Raw genomic sequence first — 21,800 nt, 5'->3', positions numbered from 1 at the left:
CGTTATAATTGCATGTGCGCCTGATAGTATATACACCATGTTTGCCACTTGGCAGCAACGCTGACCGGATGCCCACTGGCATAGCCACACGTGGAGCGACACCCACGTGGGCAAAAAGCCTTACTCGCGGTACGACACGTGGAGTCAAGCGGTCAGCCATAGTCAAAGACGCCAGACTTGATTCAAAGATTTTCTCTACTGAAGAAAACAAAGGAAAAGTATGGAGACATTGAGCAAGTACCTTGGACAAGATTTTTTTTTCTCCTTTTTTTCTTTCTTTCTTTTTTGCGCTTCCTTTTTCCTGTTCCGGCATGGCGCATTAAAAGTGATCGTCGTCTCGCCTGGTCCCAAAGACTGGAAGAAGAGTGGAATCTCGGGCATTGATGAGCGCCGCTTTGTTGCGGCAGGCCGTCGCAAAGATCCATCCAGTCGCGGTCGAGAAAGTGAGAGCTCCAGTTGCTGCCCGCTATGGATGAGGAAGAGCTCTACTTTTCTTTGATACGCCGCCTGAAAGGGACCGACTTAGAAGAGAGATAGAGCGAAAAAATCAGAGCTTTAAACCTTAGCTGAGAACCACGAGGCCCAAATGCTTGAGTGGGATTGAAAAGGATGTAAGGCTTGCGAGCCGTCCACATAAACAACTCAAGAGCCAAAAGCTCACCGGAAGTTGTCAAATTATCGGTCTGTTCGTGTAAGATTGCTCGGTCCCCTACCCCCTTGAAAATCTTGTGAATAAACTTAACAAGTTTAAAGTAGCTTCATTCCTGTGATCCTGTTCCCACTACTACAATATCTATCCTCTAGCTTGTCTATCCGTACTACTTTTCTTGCGATCCAAATTTGAAGCTTTTTGATTTCTACAGCTTCGCGTACCTGGAATCGCGGACATCCTTTACTCGTTGGTTTTCTACGCCTCAAGCATTCTACGGGTCGAGTGAGGATATGCTAAAAACTGCTAAGTATAGGAGATTTTCTTTGTACCTGGCTTTAAACTGAGACGTTACGACTCCGTTTTTCTCTTCTTCTTCCGGCTCGCAAAACTGCTCGGTCCAACAGCCAATGCCAAACGCTTCATCCTGTAGAACGAAGTTTACTAGGATTTCCAGTTAAAGACTGATGGTCATACCGTATTTGTGTTTCGTCTTCATCGGCTGATACAAAAGATCCATTTACAAAAAATTGGAAACATGACGGATCAAGACATTTACCTTCGTCGTTCAAGTCGTCACTTTTCTGTCTCGGTTTCTTTTCCTTCCGCTTCCCAGCTTTTAGTTCACCCATAAGAGAGAAATCAGAACAGTCGAAAAGAAAAAAACTAAAGACACCATACCCTGGCTTTTCTTTTCCTTGTTGTTCATCTTCGTCATTTCTTCCGTCGCAGTCTCATCTGTATCCTTCGGATTCTTTGTCTTCCGCTTCCCAGCTTTTTGTTCAAGAGAAGTCAGAAGAGCTAAACAAAAGACATGCATTCCATACCCTTTTGCTCCTTGTTCACCTTCATTGCATCTTCGGTCTCATCAACGGCAAAACCAGGCTTCTTCTTTTTTTTCAACTTCTCCTTTTTCACAGGCTTCTCTGTTGATGAATTCAGACATCACTCTTGATAAGAAACTCGATTTCTTTCGAACAGATTCATACCTTCCTTCTTCGTCTTGATCCGGTTCAGTTGATCACCATCAACCGATTTCTCTGTGCCAAGTAAAAACTAACATGAAAGGAAGTACCAAAAACTCAGGCCTACTTGTCTTTTCCTTCGTCTTCTTCGGTTCGTCCGCATCAGGAGTATCGACCTCCGCGTCACTACCATCGACCCCTGGTGGAATCCAAAAGTCCATGTCTTCATTGTCAACACCCTCGTCTTCCATTTCGTGATCCACATCCGGTTGCGATGGCTTTGAATTTTGTTTCTCCTCCTGGGCAGCTGCAAAGATGAAACGCAGGAAAAACAATGCTCCAAATCCTGTGAAAACTTGCACAACTTACATAGTTGTTTGTTAAAACTCTTGCCAAGGACGTGCTTCCAGACCGCCTTCTCGTTCTTGTTGACGAGAGCACCAGTGAGCTTGCAAAGCATCTTATCCCTGCGAGCACAACACCAGCAGTCCAATGATCCAATCCACGAAACAAGCACGCATTACCTGTATTCCGGGCTCTGCTGGAAGAAATTAAGCGGTGCCCGGCCCTCCTGGAGCGCGCGATCAAACAGAGCGTCGCGGCATTTCTTGCTAGATCCATACCCCTCCTTCTCCGCCGCTGGCATCTCGTGCCCCGTCTCCACGCAGCGAAACCGCTGCCCGACGATCGCCACGAACGTCGGCTCCCCGACTATCGGGGTCTCAGGAGGAGCAGCCATCAGAAATAAAATTTAGGGCTTATGGGAAACTATGAAACCCTAAACCTTAAGCCCTTTTTTTGAATTTGAGTTAAATCTACTGCCGTAGCAGCATGAGCACTGGGAACAAAACTCCAGCGATTGGTATCCAAGTGATCCCAAGCAGGCCGGAACAGAAGCCCAGGATTGCCTTGAACTTTGAAGAATGGTAAGTGGCCTTCTTCCACAGCCCTTGTAGAAGTTCCAACAGTTGAGAATGTAGAGAAACCAAGGAGAAGTGATTGAAACTTACATGTATTGCTTGCTTGGAGCAGTGAAGAGAGGCTTGAATCTTTCCCAGAACTGGTTTCCTGGAAGACTTTCAATTTACATGAATGCAAAGACACCCCAGAGGACCGAAGTTGGGATCTTTCTGATCGCAGGAATCCCAACTAGAGATGATTGGACCAAGTTTCTGACCCTTTGCTCGTCCAGCACTGTGGGAATCATCGCGTCAATGTGTTTATCAATCTTGCAAGTGAGATCCTATTAACAAAAACAAGGATCACGAATGCAAGGCTTGGAGGCTCTAGATTCAATTGTTTTGTTTTTGTTTCTTTCTCGACTATTTCTTGGAGACGCTGGCTCAGTTCTTGAGATGATTGTTTCCAACCATCAGTTTTTCACAAAAAATTTATAATGAAATTCGCATATCATTAATTATAACACATAAATATTGAAAGAAATTTCAGGGAAACTTGTTGTTTTAGAGAAGCAAGGCTCATTTGTTCTTCTTAAATTTTTACCTGTTCCATATCTCCAAAGTCTTACTTGCTTGCTCTACTTGCCTAGAACTTAAGTTGGTTTCTTAGTTTTATGATTGCTTTGCAATTTTGAGATTTTTAGTCATAGTGCTATCCAGCTTTAAATCCAAGGTAGTAGGTGGTTTTGTCTGGATGCACCCACTTGAAGCCTAGTTTGGTACCCCAAAGTCAGTAGTCAATCCTTGTGAAATACAAATCTTTAAGCCCTAAAGTGGAGCTTAAAGTGTGTTATATGGTAGTGGCTAAAGCAGAAATTAAATGAGCATAATAAGTTTAGATTAAAAACTCTAATTCAGAAAGTTAAGAGCAGGGGTGGAACTCCTAAAAAAGTGTTCAAAGAATAAACATAAAGTGATGAGTTTTAAAAAGGGGACAAAAACATCACTAACATATAATAAGTGTTAGGACTGAGCCCAAAACGAAGTTTGAAGAGTCTAAAATGGAATCTGATAAAGAGTCAAAAATAGAGTCCGAGAAAAAAATTGAAAAAAAGTCTGAGAAAGAATCTGAAAAGGAGTTTGAGATGGAGTCTGAAATGGAGTTCAATAAAGAGTCAAAAGTGGAGTCTGAGAAAGAGTCTAAAATAAAGTTCGAAAAGGAATTTGAGATGGAGTCCAAGATAGAGTCTGAGAAGAAGTCTAAGATTGGGTCTAAGACTGAGATTGAGATCAAGACCGTGACCTAGACTAAGACCAAAATCAAAACCAAGACCAGGGCTAAAACTAAGTCCAAATATGAATTTGAGTCTAAGTTCAAACTAAAGTCTAAAGTTAAAATCCAACTCTGAGAGTGAAAGCCAAAAGTGATTGTTTCCCAAACCCTAAAGGGTTTAATAATCCTTATGAGATAGTAGAGGGGAGGACTCTAATAAAACTAATTTGGCTAGCAAAAGCTAATGTAACCAAGGAAAGCTACAAGTGATGATATAATTATTGAGTAGTCCAAAGTTAGAGTGAATATGGATGAATAAGGGGGATAACTTAATAAAGTGTTTCAAAGCTAATTTTAACTTCTTTAAAAAATTAGATGGTCAATACTCTCAATCCAAGTGTAAGGGGCATTATCTATTGTGTAAATTATCAAAACTTCACTCTAGCCACATGGTTGGGGCACTTTAGTAATGGAAAGTGGGAAGAGTACTCATAAAACTCACATTACACTATAGTGTTTTAAAATATCATCATAGAGTCCCAGACCATAGAAAGAAAGAGAATATATTTCTTATTTAGTGACCAAAAGTATAGTCATGTGGTGAAGAAGTCCCAAAGGTTAGTGGGGTTTAGTAAATAAATTTTTAGGCCTTAGACCAATGGTAGTGTTAGCAAACATTACCATGGATGGAAAAGGATTTAGTGGGGATTAAAGGAGGAATATTACAGGATGGTGTTCCTTATGTTTTAAAGTATTTTAAAAATGCTAAGGTATGATCATGAAATAACCACTCATGAATGGATGGCTCAGTCTTGGAGAGACAAGATTGTGTTATGGGTGGTTTTGGACTACCAATTAAATAAAAATAAATAGATATAACTTTAACATAATAGACTAAGATATTGGTGGTACCTTTAAATGTCAGAAGTGAGATTAAACATGTGAAGCACTTAAACTAAGTGTGAAGCTGATGTGGTCTTGAAATCACATTTGGGGGTAAATATCCCAAGGTGGATGAAGAGCTATAAGTGAGATTTTTTCAAGATATTAAATATCTAAATCTATAAAACTTTAATTACCACATGATTATAAGCAATTAAATTTTTCATTCTACTTTAGCCAATTCATTTTCATCATTAAAGAAGCAAGTAATAGCATTATAATAGTTTCAATTAGATTCTCAATAAGTGATCCATTAAATGCTAAATTAGTATTAATATATTATTTCCTTGAGAGTTTACCAATTAAATTTTGAAAAAAGGGTTGTAGAATAAGGAAAATGACATGTAAATCAAGTATTAAAAAAAATTCCTTATTACTTGACATTATAATACCATTATCATCCAATTTATATTAAGTGGTAACAAATTTATAATACACAATGCTAAGCATTTATTTTCTTCTTTCCCAACAATTTCAAGAACTTTTTAACTCTTTTTTCAAAGTCTTTTTCATCTTTGCCTTCATATTAGATCTTAAAAACAATATGATATAGATATATAAAGTGGTTTTTATGATCAATTTTGATATGATATAAATATATAAAGTGGCTTTTATGATCAGTTTTGATATGATATAGTTTTGTAAAGTGGTTCTTATGATCAATTTTTAGGTATTGATTTTATGTTTTGTGAATGTCAATGTTAGATTTAGATATATGGGCGTATAGGCAAATTATTGGGTTGTGAGAATTTAAATATATATGAATTTATAGATAAGAGAAAGTAATTAATTTATTAATTATTTTTCTTGAAAACGATTCCGTTTTCATAAACTATTGCAAATTAGTTGAAGTTAACTTCTATTAATTTGAACCTTATACAGCAAAATCACTGCCCAATCTCCATGACTGTCAGCTCCCTGACAATCAAGGTTTTAGGAGGAACGGCTATGGGAGAAACTATAAACACTAAACCTTAAACTCTAAATCTTTGTCTTTGAATTTAAGCTTCATATGTTGCAACATCCAATTCTTTAAGAGAGGAGTTAAATTTTGGAAGAATGAATTGCCGGATTGGAATTAGCAGAATGAAGAGCACTGGAAACAAAACTCCAGCGATTGGTATCCAAGTGATCCCAAAGCAGGCCGCAAGATATACGAGCTGGAACACGGTGAAGCCTATGATTGCCTTGAAAGGGACGACTTTGAGGAATGGTAAGTGGCCTTCTTCCACAGCCCTGGTAGAAGTTCTTAACAGTTAGAAAGATTGTAGAGAAACCAAGGACAAGTGATTGAAACTTACATGTATCGCTTGTTTGGAGCAGTGAAGAGAAGCTTGAATCTTTCCCAGAACTGGTTTCCTGGAAGACTTTCGATTGACATGAATGCAAAGTATCCCCAGAGGACCGAAGTTGGAATCTTTCTGATCGCGGGCATTGCAACCACGCAAATCCCGACTAGAGACGATTGGATCAAGTTGCTGACCCTTTGCTCGTCCAGCGCTGTGGGAATCATCGCGTCAATGTGTTTCTCAATTCGCTCCACCTCGCACGTGAAATCCTATTAACAAAAACAAGGATCACCAACACAAGGCTTGATTGAAACTCTTACATGAGACTCTAGATTCGGTTGTCGTGTTCTTGTTTCTTTCTCGACTAGTTCTTGGAGACGCTGGCTCAGTTCTTGAGATGATCCATTCCAACCATCCACAACCTTGACAAGTTTTTCTCGTAAAATCTACAATGAAGTTCGCATATCGTTAATAACAACACACAATATTGAAAGAAATTTCTGGGAAACCTGATGTTTTAGAGAAGCAAGGCTCGCTGTATGCATTGGAGATTGTGGAAGCACTCCATTCGAAGGTGGTATTCCTAGTAGTCCACACACCAAAACCTGTAGAAAATATACTCACGTGGATCAAATTAAACGATAAGGCAATGAAAATCAAATCATTTCTTACCATTGCTGCTAGAAGAAAAAGATCGTAGTGATACGCAGTGGGCTTTTGTAAGTTGAAGTCTTCCTGCTGAGCCATTTGCGACGCTACACTGTGGTCAAAGCAGTAAAGCAAAGCGATCATGCAAGCCGGGACGATGGCACCAAAGATAAACTCGGTTGGAACTTTGAGAAGATCCTGGGAGAAGGCATAGATCCAAATTCAAGGCAAAGGTTTTGTAAGAAAACAGGAAGAAGATATTGATCCCACCTGGAGAACCAGCCAGTTCCCTGATGCTTTGTGTGACCAAGCGTCGGGACTTGAGATGCGGCGAGGAACTCCACTTGGAACACCTCCAGATCTCGAGGGTACAAGAGAAATTGCGGTCCACAGCACGACCATGAGAGGCACACCATAGTCAGCTATAAATCCTCGCAGAAATCCTGCCGAGAAAAGCACGAATAAGAACGTTGTGCGATATGTTTGTTCTTCTTAAATTTCCACCTGTTCCATATCTCCAAAACCTTGCTCGCCTGCTCTTCATGGCCGTCCAGAGAAATCCAAACGACAGCACCAGGCCAAGTGTTCCATTTCCAAATCGCCACGAGAAATCCAAGTGTAGGCCATCCTCGTCGGGCTTTCGAAACTCTCCAATGGCTCCCTGGAAAGCAAGAGAGTTCATAAGTTAGAAGTTCTTCCTCTCCGGTAGCTGTCAAACATATAGAAACCTTGATGGCTTGCTGCATAAAGAGAAGCGCGATGAGACTTCCAAAAACTTCTCCGGCCATCCGAGTGAAACGATTGATGAGAGAGCAGGCATTGAAAATTGCTAGAACAAACAGGATCAAGGAGGTCCAAATACAAACCCTGTAAGAATAAAAAGAAGAAATTGTATACAAACAACAAAAACAACCAATTGCTCACCAGGTCATCCAAGGAAGAAAGAGTGGCAAGCCGAGACCCCTGTTCTTCTTTGCAAAGCTATACATGAAACCATACATTATAACAGTCGGCTCGGCAACTCCAAGAACGAGCAAAGGCTGGCCTCCAGCCAGAGATTGCAAAATTCCACACAGGGCAGTGGAAGCTAAAGAATGCGCAGTCGTCAAAGCACCATCTGGAACAAAGAAAAAGAGCGCAAGAAAATAAGAAAAAGGAAGAACTCCTCAAAAGGCTGGAAAAGAGATTGGCCAAATTTTCAAACGCAAACCTGTGTCACTTTGGAGCTGCTCGCCAAAAGCTATGACAGGAAGAGCCGAGGCGAAGAAAATGTACGTGGTTGGAGCCAAGATCCTGCGCCAAACAAGATCGAAATCACGCAGAATTCTTCCAATAGCAGCTCGAACCTCAGGAAATCGGATCCGGCCTTGAGACCATCTCTCCAATCTCGCCCATAAACGTCCAATCTGCCATGGAAATCCCGAGAGATGCCTCGAAAGGGATGAAACGCCGCCATCGTCACGAGTCCTCTAGCTCTCTCGGGGAGAAATCACGCGCACGAGATCACGAGGCTGATAGTCTCGAGTTAATCGAGTCAAATCAGAAACAAAGTCCTCTTGGCCAGCACCACGCCACGCCCTCGCATGCAACAACGGGGATTTTACAGTGAAGCCCAGCGCACTCTGCTGGACAGCATTATAGGGATCTTTCTTTTCTCATCTTTCGTCTTTACGTTGCCATCGCCCCCCGGAACATGCGGGGGTGCGAATCAAGAAAGTCTACGCGGGCCTCGCTTTTCGGGGGCTCGATTTGATACTGGAAGATGCCCTAATTTGATACAGATTAAGTTTTACCACCTTTACAACTCCAAAAATCCGCCTTGATCGGATCCCAAGCACATCTGTTTCTTTCTTGAACAATCAAACACTTCTTTAATATTAACCTAAATCAAATTAAAGTAATGCTTTTTAATTTGACACATGTAAGTCATTGTTCATGGGCCTAGCTTATCACTTGTTAGAAATATGCATTACCTTACATTTTACCTTAAAGTCAGATTTTTTTAATTTTTTTTTTTATCATCCGCAGTAATTTACATAATTGATTTGTTACACCTCGACTTGTCTCGTGCCAGCGAAGAATTTCACCTCCGTCTTTGGTTGCGCTGAAAACATGAGGAACTCGAGGATCTTGATGACTGCCCGGAAACAAAACCAGTATTGCTCCTGCGAAAAACTTAATCTTAAGAAACGAGCAAACTTTAAATCTCTAAGCAAATCTAAAACAAATAGCTCTCTCTAAGTAACAGGAATAAAAGTAGATGAGAGACTTACATCCGTCTCCACCAATCCACGCCGCTGCTGTCGAAGCCGAGCCACTGTGTGTGAGATGTTTACCACGCTAAGATCACCGCTGAGAATGCTTCTCAGTACGTGATCGAGTGTGACAAATGTTCCAGCGCGGCCAATCCCAGCCCTGTGAAGCAAACCCCAAGGTCTTAGACAAACTAGTCGAGAAAACAAGAACAAACCTGCAGTGGATGAAGTAGGAGCAGCCCGGCGGGAGCTTGTAGAGAGCAGCGAACATTTCCTGGATCGGTTCTATTCTTTTGGGAACACCAAAGTCGGACCACGAGTACTGCCAGTGCTCGAGCGTGAAGCTTTGATCATCGCACTCCACTTGGAGAAGCCGCCTCGTAACGTCGTTAATGCTGCGCGAGGAGCTCCGGTTGATGATCTTGATCCTACCATAGACTTGTGATTCTCCCGGCCTCAGTGGAAAGTATTCGCCAGCCAAGTCCTGCCACAGATCGTGTAAGTCTATAGAGTCTAGAACAAGAACTTCTCGATCTCGAGAGAAAAGAAACTATAATCTTTGCTCTCGATCGAAAACTATTCACTGACCCACCTCCGTGAGCTTGACGATCGCGCGACAGTTGCATTGCACTACCATCTCCCAGAAATGGAGAGGTGAATCCGGCTGCCCGCCGCAAATGGCATTGGAAGTGATGAAATTCGCGTTGATGAAAGAGGGGGAGCTGCCTTGCAGCACAACTCTGGTGGCGCTGCGGCAGTGAGGGTGATCTGCCGCGGAGGAATGGAGAAGTTCTTGCGCCTGGAGAGTGACGAGCTCCTCTGAGAAAGAAAAAAAGGATTGATCGATCGATCGATCCATAAAATCAAGGGAAAACTTACGATATTCGCTCTTCGCCTGGTGGGAGGACTTGTTCTTGAGAAGAAGAGACGCTTGGCGGCACCATTCTCGCTGCTCTGGCCTCAACTCTAGCTCCATCGCCATTCTAGGGCAAACGCTTTCACCACGCAGTTTTATGCTTGCCTGCCACGTGGAGTGACCTTTCCACGCAAGCATCACATAAGCTTCTCTAGGGCTCTTGTGTGTTTTTGTGTTTCTTGTGCTTCTTTGGTCTGGCTATGGCGGACGCGGAGCTCCAGCGCCTAGGGCGTGGCGATTTCGGCATTGTCTACGATGGCGGCGCCGGTGTCGCGCTCAAGCTCCTTCACGGCGATGGCGTCAAGCCGGGCGCCAAGCGCATTCCCTACGAGGAGCTCAAGGAGGAGGCCGAGACGGCGCAGCGGCTCCACCAGGCAGTGTTCGACATGGATCTCAAGGCCGTCGGCGTCCCGATGCCCTACGCGGTGCTTCGCAGCGGCAAGGATCTTGTCCTCTACAGCCTGGTTGGCGGCGCCAAGGAACGCGATTGGCTTCGCAGCCACACGGAGCAGCGGCCCTTCTGCGACGGCATCATCGCCATGGAAAGGATCTTCGGGCCGGAGCGTTGCGAGCTGGAGGCGCTCAAGGCGCGCTACTACCCGGACGATCCGCGCTGGGCGGAGCTCCTCCAGTCGAATCGGGTGTGGAAGCTCCAGCTCGGCCTCTTCGTTCTTCCGCCGCCGGATATCTTCTTCAAGGCGCCGTGTGTTCTAGCACGAGAGGCGAGCGAGTGCCTGGGCCTGGACGTCCCGGCGGTGGCCAGGGACATGGGCAGGCTGGTCGGAGCCGCGCGGCGCATGGATCTCAGCTGCAACGATGTCCAGTACGTGGTCGGGCGACGCTGGGGATCGCCGCGGCTCCAGGTGTTCGTGCTCGACTTTGGATTCGCGAGGGATGGCCGGACCAATCCTTTCCACGACGATTACTACCCCAAGACGGAGGATGTGTGGGCCGAATTCATCCAGGGGTTCCGGTGCGAGTGCGATGACGAGAAAGCTTTGCCGGTCATGGGCGTCGCTCACACGACTCCGCTCCCTCCTCCGCCCAAGATCTCGCAGTTTCCACCGCGAAATGGGGGCAATCTCGCTACTCCACAGCGCTATGTGGTGGTACCTCCACCATCGCCCAATACCCAGGAATTCTAGGATGGATGACCGTAGATCGAGATCTAGATAGCTCGGAAGATCGATGGCTCATGTGTAAAGCATTTCTTCTAGCTCAGTTTTGATACTCGCGGGAACTTGTGAATTCGAAAAACAGAATATACTCACTTTGATGCTTCGTTAACCTCTAGACGTTATCCATGTAGATGTTAGACATTAAGATATGAGCGCCGCCATCGCTCGCCCTGGAATCCATCTCCGCGGTTCTCGCCCCGCGAGCAACATCTCTGTGAACGCTGCAAGCACTGAGAAGAGCTCTCCACACAACCGAGTCTGGCGATCCCGGCATTGCCTCGATGATCTCCTCCGCCTGGCTCAGCAATCCCGCTCGCCCCAGCATGTCCGCGACACAGCTCCAGTGCTCGGGCGCCGGATCCACGCCATATTCCGCCCTCATCGCGCCCAGGCACTGGCAGCCCATCTCCAGCTGCCCACCGTGGCTGAAGCCATTGAGCACGCTCAAGAACGCGACGCTGTCTGGGATCACGCCATCGAGCAGCATCGCGAAGAAGAGATCCGGCGCGCGATCGCCGTGCCCGTTCTGCCCGATTCCGGAGAGCAGCGCGTTCCAGGAGAGGAGGTTGCGAGCGGGCATAGCATCGAAAATCTCCTTCGCGTCGGCAAGATGCCCGTTCTGGGCATTTGCTGCGACGGCAGCGTTCCAAGAGACTAGATCCCATAGCGGCATCTTGGAGAGGATCGAAGCGGCAATCTGGGGGCTGTTATTCTGAGCGTGCGATGCGATGAGCGTGTTCCAGGCGACGACATCCTTCCCGGGGATTCGATCGAAGAGTGACTTTGCGCGATCGAGATGCCCAAACCGGGCATATGCTGAGAAGATCGCGGTCTCCGCGACGATGTCTTGCACCGGCATGGATTCCGCCATCGCGATCGCTTGATCCAAGTCTCCAGCCTCGGCGCTGGCCTGGATGATCGCCGTGCACGACGGTAGATCCCTCCGGGGCATCCGCGAGAAGAGCGCCCGCGCGAGCTCGAGCTGGGATCTCTCCACGCAGCACTGGATCATGCTGTTCCACGACACCTCGTCGCGCTCAGGCATGGATTCGAAGAGCTGCTTCGTCGCCGCGAGCTGCCGTGCGTGTGATCGCGCCTGGATCATGCCCGATTGCTCGCCACCCAGCGCGTGGCAGTGGAACATCACGTTCCAGGAGACTAGGGTTCTTCGCGGCATTCGATCGAAGGCCTCCTGCGCGGCGCTGGGATCGCCGCACTGCGCGTGCATCAGGATCATCTCCGTCCAGGACACCACGTTGCGATCGGGCATGGCGTCGAAGAGATCCTTGGCGGCGGTGGATTGCCCTGACTGGCCGTAGGCGTGGAGGATCCCGTTGAGCGAGATGAGATCGCGCTGCGGCATTCGATCGAAGAACTCCTTGGATTCTCGAGCGAATCTGGCCTGGCCAAAGCCAGTGATCATCGCGTTCCAGATCACTAGCTCCCGCTCGGGCGAGGAATCAAACATGACCTTGGCGAGGGAGAACTCGCCGCCACCGGCGTAGAGCGCCACCACCGACGTCCACGCCACGGCGTTGTGGCACGGCATCCGCAAGAACACCGCGATCGCGTCGCCGCAGCGCCGGGATCGCACGAACGCCTGGAAGATCGTCGTCCAGGTGACGATATTTCGCGTCGCCGATCGATCGAACAGGTTCTTGGCCTCGTCCAGATCCCCGGCCTGGGCATACCCCGCGATGATGATGTTCCAGGAGAAGACGTTGCGCGGCGCCGCCATGGAATCGAATGCCGATCGCGCCTCCTCGATGCTGGAGCACTTGTGGTACATGTGGACGAGGAGATTGGCGAGGAGCGTGCTCCTGCCGTGGCGATCGATGATCTGCGAGTGCAAATCCCTGCCGCGGGAGAGATCGCGCTCGGCCGCGCAGGCCTCGAGCTCCCTGGCGATGGCGCTGGCCTCGTCGGCGAGCTCATCCTTGAGAAGCGATGGAGAGAAGAAGCCACGGCGTGATCTAGATCTAGAGGCGCGCTGCCACATTCATTTGGAGGGGATTTGGGGCTTTTCCCCTTTATAATATTTGGGAAGAACCCTAGGTAGCTTTGAGCTATGGCGTCTTCGTCCGTGAGGGCGCTACGGCGGGGAGCAAGCGCCTGTCAAGCGCAGGCGCTGGATTTCCTCGTCCGAGGCCTTCCAGCATCGCGTGGAGTGCTCGATCCCTACTTAGATCAGCGCGGTGAGTGATACTCTCCCTTTGTTTTCCATCTAGTCGCGGAATGTAGATTCTAGGAACTAGTTCCAAGTCTTAAAGCTGGAGCTTGTTCTAAGACTAGTGTTTCGCTTGTAGAATCCAGTCCAGGAGTGCGCCACGCTTTCAACCTGGCGACGAGGGGAGGAACTCCGCTGGTTGTCAAGACCGCCGGGGGTCTCTCGGCAGCTACGTAAGTTCTATCGATCATCCAGCAAAGTCTTTACGGTTTCGCTCGCAGGGGATTCATCGTGACCATCTTTGGATCGACTGGAATGCTGGGACGGGCAGTGGTGAACAACCTCGGTATGCTACTGGCGTTTCTTTCTATCATTCGGTCTAGATGGTTTTTTACTCTGTCTCTAGCAAAGATTGGAGCACAGTGTATGATACCATACAGGGGGCTGGAGGATAAGCCTCGACATCTAAAAGTGATGGGTGATCTCGGTCAGGTAATCTCGTTTGCTCTCAAGCTTTTGCATTTCGAGTTTATGCCTTTAACTTGAAGGTCAGATCGTGCCGTTTGTGTGTAATATCCGGGATGAAGATGCCATACGCGCTGCCATTGCGAAATCCAACGTTGTCATCAACTTGATTGGTCAGTGCTTCCTTTTACATTCGATATCTAGAACTTGACAGGAAGTTATTTATTCGCTATATCGACAGGAAGAGAATACGAAACTCGTAACTACGGTTTCGAGGAGGTCAACATTGATATTGCACAACGTATTGCTCGGGTATTTCACAGTGCTGTTTCTTCGTGTCTTGAATGAGTTGTCAAGAGAGCTTGCTTTCACAGATATCGAAAGAGCACGGTGGGATCGTGCGATATATCCATACGTCGTGCGTCGGTGCGGACGAGAACTCTCCTTCCAAACAGCATAGAACAAAGGCCCTGGGAGAAGAAGCAGTCAGACAGGAATTTCCTGAGGTTTGCCAAACTGTTTCCTTTTCAGGGTTTTAGAGTTTGTCTGTTGTAAACCTTCAGGCTACTATTATGCGACCCGCGAGTATGTTCGGCTACCACGACAAGTTCCTTAACAGATTTGCCACGAAGGCAAAGTTCTGGCCCAATGTTCCAATGTTTTTCGATGGCAAAACAAGGTAACCAAACGTCGTGCGCCGAAGCTTGCTCTAAAACTTTTGTCGCAGGGTTCAACCGGTTTGTGTCCTTGACGTCGCAGCTGCTTTTCTAGCCGCAGTGAAAGAAAAAGAAGGTATTCACGTCGGGAAAGTCTATGAACTCGGGGGACCGGATGTTTACACGATTCACGAGCTCGTAAGTTCGACCTCCTCCTATTCTACAATCACCAGCTCTAAAAAAACTGCAATCCTTTCCAGCTTCTGTGGATGTTTGAAGTTCTTCGCGAGAAACCGCGGATAATCAACATTCCATTGCCGCTAGCCGAGGTACAGAGACGAAGCATCGTCTTCTTCTTCTTCTTTGTAACTCGTGGTTTCTCCATCCAGGCCGTGTCCCGCGTCCGAGAGTTCTTCTTCAAGAGAGTACCCGTGCCACTCCCACAGCTATGGCCGTGCTACCGTCACTACATCGATTCTCTCAAAGTGGATCAAGTCGTCTCTCCCGACGGTAACGCTAGAACGAGTGAATCTCACTCCGAGGAACTAAGTTTTTTTCCTTTTTTGATTGTTCTGTGCTAGCTCTAACGTTCGAAGAGCTGGGGATCAAACCCAGACCTCTTGGAGGCCTGGCGACCGAGTACCTCTTCTACTACAGAGAGGGTGGTCCACACATGGGACAATTCCGTTTGTGAAAAATCACCAGCAAAAGGTAAATTTTGTCCCGGAAAAAACATTTTTTTTGTAAAATAAAAAACTTTGTCATGAACATCTGATTTTACTATCATTTTTGCCGACTGTTCCAAAATTTACAGAGGAAGCATCCTTGTAGTTTTTCTTTTGCCAGGAGAGTGTGTGAAGAACAGGAGTAGAAATAAAATGCCCAGACCTCCAAAAGCTCCAGAGATTCTCACATACCCACAGCACAGAGCTACAACACACAACACAAGAAATTTACAGCACAAGAAGAGGAAAACTTTGAGTGGTAGCTTCCCAGGGCTGTTAATAGTTGGAGATTTTATCACTCAATCAAAATGGGGAGCCTCACCTGGAAGAAATGTTAGATGTGGAAGAGAAAAATGAGATGGATGCCCAGCGATTGGCAGATTGGAGCTGATAATCTCGCAGCTGCTCCTTCAGATCCTTCCGCATTTTCCCTTTCCCCTTGGCAAGACACACAGGAGCCCTAAATTTGCTAATAGCAATTTATTCTTTAAGATAATCATATACACGGACGTTTAGTCTCTTCTCTTGCTCCCTCTTCGAAGCTGTTCTTCCAGGCCTTGGAATTTCGCTGGGAACGCTTGCGACGAATCAAACTGCAGCGATGGATGTGGTTCCTGCTGCTGCTGCTGCTGCTGGAGCTTTGGAGAAACAAAGAGCTCGGGATTTGGTGACGAAGACGACGAAACTAATGGTGAGGCGAGAAAGCTGCTGGGAAATCTCAGTGCTGTAGAGGGCACGCTTCCGGGCTTCTCTGTTGGACTTATCGCTGCTGGAGAGGCTATCTTCAAAGAATGGAATTGATCCAGAGCTGGCTTTGCGTTTGATCCTGTTGAGTTTCCCTGAGCGCTGGCGGTAGTGACGAACGGGAGCAAGCTCGAGTTGTGGAGAAACTCCTGTTGCTGCAAGTAAGTCTGCTGGACCGTGATTAGCGACGTCTGCTGGTGATTGTGCTGCTGCTGCTGCTGCTGCTGCTGCTGGTACTGCACGGCTGGCCCGACCGGAGTTTGAAATAGTTCCAGTCTGTGCTGGTGATGCTGCTGTTGCTGCTCGTGATGGTGATGATGATGATGCCGATGATCAGTGTGAGCCAAACTTGAGCACGGATCTTCGTACAGACTATAGCTGCCCGGATGCAGAAAGTTCTTCCAGTCTCGCTGCTGCTGCTGCAACTGGCAACTTGTGGCCGGCATGGCGGTGTGTGCAGAGATATGACCAGAATTGAAAGGAGCTATACTCGCATGAGCTCCAACTTCCCGGCCTGTTCTTGTTGAGCTACCTTCTCCAACTGACATGGTTATGTCTGCTCCAAGGTCCTCACCAGGTCTCTGTCTCGGAAATGCGTCGCTCTCGTCAACCGCTTGATGGTCGCGGGCGGAGCTCGAGCACACCTTGAGCTCGGGGCTCTGGTTCTCCAGCTCCTGATCGCTAACAAGGCTCGCCTGCTGTATAACTCCCTTAAGTTGCATGTCCGAGCCTGAGCTAAACGATGCTCCTCCTCTCTCTAACGAGAAGTGGCCACCACCACTTTCGTTAGAAGCCGAGAGTGCCCCCGACCCGGAGTATCCGAACCCGAGAGCGGTGTTGTAAGACGAGCTCGGAAGCGTGAGCCTGTCGATTCCGGGGAGTGGTATCTGCGACAGCTCGTCGATGGCATTCTTGGCCTTTTTCATCAACCATTCCACGGCCTTGCTTGGTTGGTCGTAGCCGAGCCTGTCCTGGACGTCGTAAAACTGGATGGCTGTGGAAACGGACAGCCGAACTCTCCGGTCCCTCGGCCCTTTGGCCGTGAAGACCTTGCTGTGCCGATCCTTACCTCCCGAGGGCCTCAAAGTCCGAGCAGATATGTTCATGTGGAGCTCGGTTTGATCGTCGCGCCGCCCCAGAAGATTTGACAGGACTGAAGCTTCGGGCCTGCTACGAACTCTTCTTTCGTCCAGCCCGGCCTCTGGAACACCGCCCCCAAGTCGTTTATACTTGTCCGGGTAGTCAGAAGAAAGCGACTCACTGTTCCATTGGCCCATCCTTCTATACTCGCTGCTCATCGTAGAAACCGGTCCGAGCATGTGTCCATAGTCTGGAAAACTTTTACTGCTGTCATGTTCTTGTTGTTGCTGCTGCTGCTGCTGCTGCTGCTGCTGCTTGAGGCGGATTCCATCCACTTCTGGAACATCTGCGTAGCAATAATCACCTGGAACTCCACCTTCTTCCTTGAGAATCTCAGAGCGGATTCCCACTAGCGTATTATTGCTGTTGCTGCTTCGACCACGCTCTTCATCATCCACGAAATTTGGGCCACTGGTACCGTTGCGGGGTCGCTTGTGGCCTTCCATACTTCTCAGCTCCACAAATGTGATCAGTGATATCATTCTGCTACAGCATATCAGCGAGCGTTGACAAGTTCTTCCGGGACCTGCTGCCTTGTTGAGAAATTACTGCTGCCCAGCGGAGTTTCCTCTCACCACTTCACTTCCTGTGCCCCACGGAAGTAAGTTCATCCCTGACAGATCTGTTTCCCCTCCCTTTACCCGAGAAAATCATCCTCGGACTCCGTAAGTCCAACTCCAACAGCATAGCAGTAGGCCTTGGACTGATAATCTGCAAAAGAGAAAGAGACCAACAATCTCAGTCATAGAGGAGCTTCCAAAACCTTCTGAATTGTACGCCTAGCTAGGAAGACTGTTTGAAAACGCAAGACACCATTAAAGATTCCCATGCTTGCATCTACAAGAAAACGAACTATACTAGCTAGCATTCATTTCAGCTCCGACTTGAGAATCTCTTGTACAGAAACTCGAATTACTCTAGAGTGGAGACTACAGATCTGGAAAAGCCTTATAGTTCAGCGAGAGACAGCAAAAGAAAGACTAGAGCAGCGAGAAAGAGAGAAAAGAAGAAGCAGAAAGAATGCATTTGCAGCGACCTTATCCACAAGTGTTCTTCAGCAACCAAAAATTGTTACCTTATCACTCCCTGGCTTACGTCTTGCTTCACAACTAAAACCACCTGCACACACCACACACCGAAGCGAATTAGCCATTTAGTTCTCGCCAAGGAAAGAAACAGAAGAAAGAACACGAAGAAAGAACACGAACACAGGAAGCACGAAGGCGAGAAACGCAGACAGTGAATTGCAAAGACTCCTGGAGCACAAAGGAAAGCAAGAAGAAGAAGGAACAGACACAGAAACGAGTAGAGAATGAGAGGGAGAAAGAGAAAAATCCGGAAGAGGGAGTATCCAAGAAACCAAGTTCGGTCCAAAATCTATATACTTACAATGATATCACAATAGCCTCCAGATCGCGCGCAGCGCAAGTTTCGCCGTTTGCCCGCACACCAGGCTACAGCTACCAGGAGAGGAGGGGACCCCTTCTCTCCGTTGCAATTGGTCGTTTGCTCCTCACAACTCACACTCAACCGGACGGACGGACGTGCCTGTGCCTGCGCAAGCTGAACAACTGTTAATGCTGTTAGTGCTGTCAAGGACGCTGGACGAGCTTCTGGACTTCAGTTCAGAGCGGCGCTAGCATCATCATCATCACAAATCTGAGAAGGCATGCAACCAGGAACAGCAGCAGCAGTGCCAAGCACGGGAAAAAAAGAAAAAAAAAGGAGAAAAAAGACTTATCGAGAAGAGAAAATCACTGGAAACGAGGAATTTGGAGGAGGAAATTCACGGACATATATGAGACTCGAATATAAATGGGAGCTGCAGCAACAAGACACATCTAGCCACTTGCAGAGGCCAGTTGCAGCATTATTCCAGCCGCAGACAGTGTCATCACTAAGACTAGTTCGACGATAGTGCTGCTGGGCAAGGTCTGCACACTACTGCACTCACTCGCCAAAGAACAAGGCCAGTGAAAGCGAACGCTGGAAGCCTATTTTGCAAGGGAAAAATGAAAGAAAAAAACACCAACAAAGCAAAAGAGGCAAAAAGGTAAATGCGTGAGTGAGAAGAACTTGACATTCGACTCTTAAGCTTGACAATAATGGGAAGAACTAACAAAAGCAAGAGCGAGAAAAACGTAAATGGATGATCACTTAAAACGAAAACATCAGCTTAAGCACAGAAATCCATCGACTTCGATCGAAACCACGAAGAAACGCAAAAAAGACAGCATTGTCGATAAATCGCAAGTTCAGTAGAAACTTAGCGAAAGATCCACCTCTGGAAGAAATCAGAGGAAGGAAAAGCATACAGTGAAGAATAAAGCGCAAGGACTTTGCACGAATTTCCAGGCACGAGGCCATGCAAAACACCCATCGCTAAGCGCGGATTTCCGCGCTAACAGCAAGAGAACAAAAGAGAAAATGCAGTGCGCTATCGGATGAAACCGACTCCAAAGACTAAAAAGAACCAAAAAATTCCAGCCTACCTCCTCGCAGAGCCCCACGCCGACCATTCCGCTTTCTTGCGGCAGCAACAGCAGCTCCATTGTTGCAATCGCGCGTCGCTGTCGAGCTCCAAGATTGAAGAACCCTAAAAAGCAGCCTTAGGGCTTACGGAGAGAATTTTGGCGCCACGTTTGAAAACTCTGAACCAGTCAACGTCGCTGACGTGGCGCACTAGAAAGAAAAAATCTCGCAATCTCTGCCTCCCTGAGGAAGGTATATTATGTCCTTTCGAGATTCCCTTCTCCACATTGAGAAGAGGCTCCAAGTTCCAATGAAGGTCCATGCGTGTGTCCGTATGACCTATTTTTCCGCGCTATTTTGACCCACATTAGAAGGAACGCGTAGAAAGATTTCTCGTGGAGCGATCTAAGCCTTAATTTGCTGTATAGAGTGGAGCAAATCTTGATCGATCGATCCATCACTACTTTTGTTTTGGGTGGCGGTTCATCATTGGGGAAATTATTCATCACGGAACTCCTAGCTCGAGCTTATCCTCAGTTGATTGGATCATGTACTTCGTGAGCACCGACCTGGAGCTCCAGCGTCCACTTCTTTTGATCAAGTCAAGCCTTGAAAGTATGTTCACGAAAAAGCTAAAGAATCTTCTACTAGTAATTGTAATCCATCTAAAAGATAAAAATAATAGTTATTAATTATAATAAGAAGTTATTTTGCTCGTCTTTGTCACAAGAAGGGCAGATGGCGCGTTCGCGTCCCAGACCATTGGATCACGAGGAATGGATGGAAGTGATTACGCCGTCTCTATCGTCCCATGGAGAGTGACTATGCAATCCCACTCAAAAATCCATCCATCCATTATGGGGTCATGAAAAAATGGCCTCCCTGGAAACTACGAGGTTACAATTCTCTATGATCTTCTCCTTAGATAATGCCCACGAACCAAAAAAAGAGTTTTCTTTCTTCTACTCGCACGAAAGCAAAAATTTTCCAACCCAGGTGAAACCAACGAGGAAAAAAGCGATGGAAGTGATAGAAAAATCGCTACCTATAGATGAACCTAAAGGGACCGCAAGAGATTCGCGCGAAAGCATTGCAAGACTTTCGATAATATTTTGTCCACGTGGTTAACGGTATATTCCGCGTTTTCGATTGACGCGCTGGCTAGGGTTTGTGACGGGGAGGGGAGCGTTGGATCTGAGATCCAGCTCGCAAATTCGCGATGATCCCCGCGTAGATCCGCCCCGAGCTCCTTCTCGGATGTGGAATGCCGCCGTTCTTGACTCGCGCGATCGGAGCTTTTCGGGGATAGGTTTTACGGCAAGCGCGAGGTCTTAGGGAAAGGTTTCTAGGGGAAGGGATTCTCGAGCGAGGATGGGAGTGCCGACCGCGACGGTGTCCCCGCTTGCGAAGTACAAGCTCGTCTTTCTCGGCGATCAGTCTGTGGGGAAGACGAGCATCATCACGCGATTCATGTATGATAAGTTTGACAACACATACCAGGTATGAGATTACGAGTTTCTTCTCTCACTTTGGCAAATTGGAATTTTTCAAGGCTACGATTGGGATCGATTTCTTATCCAAGACCATGTATCTGGAAGATCGCACAGTCCGCTTGCAGCTCTGGTATGCTGGTTCTAGCTTCAAAGGATGGTTTTTTACGAGTCTATTTTTACGTCCAGGGATACTGCTGGCCAGGAGCGCTTCCGGAGTTTGATTCCCAGCTACATACGGGATTCGTCCGTGGCAGTCGTCGTGTACGATGTAGCGAGTAAGTTCTTGCTTCTTTGCGTTTCTCGATCATACTGAGGGAGTAAAACTTCGGTTCCAGATCGCCAGTCGTTTCTAAACACGGCCAGATGGGTGGAAGAAGTCCGCACGGAGCGGGGTAGCGATGTCATCATCGTTCTCGTCGGGAACAAGACGGATTTGGTTGATAAAAGGTGTGTGCAAGGGATGGTTTACGTCCATCACTGACTGTACTTGGTTGGAGCAGGCAAGTATCGATCGAGGAGGGCGATGCGAAAGCGAGAGAATTCGGAGTCATGTACATTGAAACCAGTGCCAAGGCCGGATTCAACATCAAGGTATAGTTTTTAAAGTTTCTTTCCTGTCCTCTTACTTGAGAGAATCTTTCGAGCAGGCTCTCTTCAGGAAAATCGCTGCGGCGTTACCGGGAATGGAAGCGCTCTCGTCCGCTAAGCAAGAAGATCTAGTGGACGTCAGCTTGAAGACAAATCCCCCTCCCAGCGAGACCAAGGCTGGTGGCTGCGCTTGTTAAGCTTAGCAATCTTCGATCGACACGACTTTACGTACGAAGAAGGTTATCTTTTTTGGCGATGTGGATAATAATGTTCCTCTCTTCCTCTCTTATATAGATGCTCCTTTCTATTAACACTTGTTTTTTTTCTTCCTTTAAC

General features: G+C 47.2%; 7 protein-coding genes across 9 annotated transcripts; 2 read left to right on the top strand and 5 right to left on the bottom strand.

The window, feature by feature from the left end:
• Positions 1-159: 159 nt before the first annotated feature.
• LOC9645660 (uncharacterized protein DDB_G0283697) lies at positions 160-2,378 on the bottom strand. Of its 2 annotated transcripts, XM_024681044.1 has the most exons (11): positions 2,139-2,378; positions 1,984-2,081; positions 1,742-1,921; positions 1,639-1,689; positions 1,477-1,575; positions 1,331-1,423; positions 1,209-1,265; positions 1,127-1,151; positions 982-1,076; positions 562-923; positions 160-507 (listed from the first exon to the last, which is right to left on the bottom strand). In XM_024681044.1, exons 1-9 carry the CDS (start codon positions 2,351-2,353, stop codon positions 1,001-1,003), a joined length of 894 nt encoding a protein of 297 aa, XP_024536812.1. In that variant the 5' UTR covers positions 2,354-2,378; the 3' UTR covers positions 160-507; positions 562-923; positions 982-1,000. The 2 variants fall into 2 exon arrangements, with proteins under 2 accessions (XP_024536812.1, XP_024536811.1); XM_024681043.1 differs by having other exon boundaries at positions 1,127-1,265.
• A 3,324-nt stretch (positions 2,379-5,702) lies between these two features.
• On the bottom strand, positions 5,703-8,269 carry LOC9645659 (probable boron transporter 2). The gene is made up of 11 exons (XM_024681042.1): positions 8,012-8,269; positions 7,876-7,958; positions 7,590-7,782; positions 7,394-7,532; positions 7,170-7,326; positions 6,936-7,108; positions 6,690-6,863; positions 6,527-6,622; positions 6,338-6,463; positions 6,030-6,286; positions 5,703-5,964 (listed from the first exon to the last, which is right to left on the bottom strand). The coding sequence occupies exons 1-11, from the start codon at positions 8,119-8,121 to the stop codon at positions 5,730-5,732; spliced, it is 1,743 nt and encodes a 580-aa protein (XP_024536810.1). The 5' UTR covers positions 8,122-8,269; the 3' UTR covers positions 5,703-5,729.
• Positions 8,270-8,671: 402 nt separating this feature from the next.
• Positions 8,672-10,021, bottom strand: LOC9646189 (protein-tyrosine-phosphatase PTP1). The gene is made up of 5 exons (XM_002975861.2): positions 9,800-10,021; positions 9,513-9,739; positions 9,136-9,404; positions 8,939-9,080; positions 8,672-8,830 (listed from the first exon to the last, which is right to left on the bottom strand). Exons 1-5 carry the CDS (start codon positions 9,972-9,974, stop codon positions 8,714-8,716), a joined length of 930 nt encoding a protein of 309 aa, XP_002975907.2. The 5' UTR covers positions 9,975-10,021; the 3' UTR covers positions 8,672-8,713.
• Positions 10,022-11,126: 1,105 nt separating this feature from the next.
• Positions 11,127-13,013, bottom strand: LOC9646188 (pentatricopeptide repeat-containing protein At2g35030, mitochondrial). The gene has a single exon (XM_002975860.2). It carries the CDS (start codon positions 13,011-13,013, stop codon positions 11,127-11,129), a length of 1,887 nt encoding a protein of 628 aa, XP_002975906.2.
• Positions 13,014-13,047: 34 nt separating this feature from the next.
• On the top strand, positions 13,048-15,070 carry LOC9645657 (NADH dehydrogenase [ubiquinone] 1 alpha subcomplex subunit 9, mitochondrial). The gene is made up of 12 exons (XM_024680956.1): positions 13,048-13,209; positions 13,321-13,414; positions 13,463-13,527; positions 13,588-13,668; positions 13,730-13,819; positions 13,888-13,958; positions 14,021-14,152; positions 14,210-14,325; positions 14,374-14,500; positions 14,563-14,631; positions 14,692-14,812; positions 14,884-15,070. Exons 1-12 carry the CDS (start codon positions 13,083-13,085, stop codon positions 14,994-14,996), a joined length of 1,206 nt encoding a protein of 401 aa, XP_024536724.1. The 5' UTR covers positions 13,048-13,082; the 3' UTR covers positions 14,997-15,070.
• On the bottom strand, positions 15,060-18,904 carry LOC112348455 (AF4/FMR2 family member 4-like). 2 transcript variants are annotated; one of them, XM_024680954.1, is made up of 4 exons: positions 18,301-18,904; positions 17,987-18,030; positions 15,350-17,622; positions 15,060-15,300 (listed from the first exon to the last, which is right to left on the bottom strand). In XM_024680954.1, exon 3 carries the CDS (start codon positions 17,391-17,393, stop codon positions 15,540-15,542), a length of 1,854 nt encoding a protein of 617 aa, XP_024536722.1. In that variant the 5' UTR covers positions 17,394-17,622; positions 17,987-18,030; positions 18,301-18,904; the 3' UTR covers positions 15,060-15,300; positions 15,350-15,539. The 2 variants fall into 2 exon arrangements, with proteins under 2 accessions (XP_024536722.1, XP_024536723.1); XM_024680955.1 differs by having other exon boundaries at positions 15,060-15,232.
• Positions 18,905-20,534: 1,630 nt separating this feature from the next.
• On the top strand, positions 20,535-21,775 carry LOC9645656 (ras-related protein RABH1e). The gene is made up of 6 exons (XM_002976043.2): positions 20,535-20,883; positions 20,936-21,006; positions 21,063-21,151; positions 21,212-21,323; positions 21,377-21,467; positions 21,524-21,775. The coding sequence occupies exons 1-6, from the start codon at positions 20,755-20,757 to the stop codon at positions 21,659-21,661; spliced, it is 630 nt and encodes a 209-aa protein (XP_002976089.1). The 5' UTR covers positions 20,535-20,754; the 3' UTR covers positions 21,662-21,775.
• Positions 21,776-21,800: the final 25 nt, after the last annotated feature.

The sequence above is a fragment of the Selaginella moellendorffii genome, unplaced genomic scaffold (genome assembly GCF_000143415.4).
Source record: "Selaginella moellendorffii unplaced genomic scaffold, v1.0 SELMOscaffold_29, whole genome shotgun sequence".
Classification (NCBI taxonomy): domain Eukaryota; kingdom Viridiplantae; phylum Streptophyta; class Lycopodiopsida; order Selaginellales; family Selaginellaceae; genus Selaginella; species Selaginella moellendorffii.
Note: the sequence above shows the minus strand (reverse complement) of the source record. Positions and strands in the feature narration are given on the sequence as shown.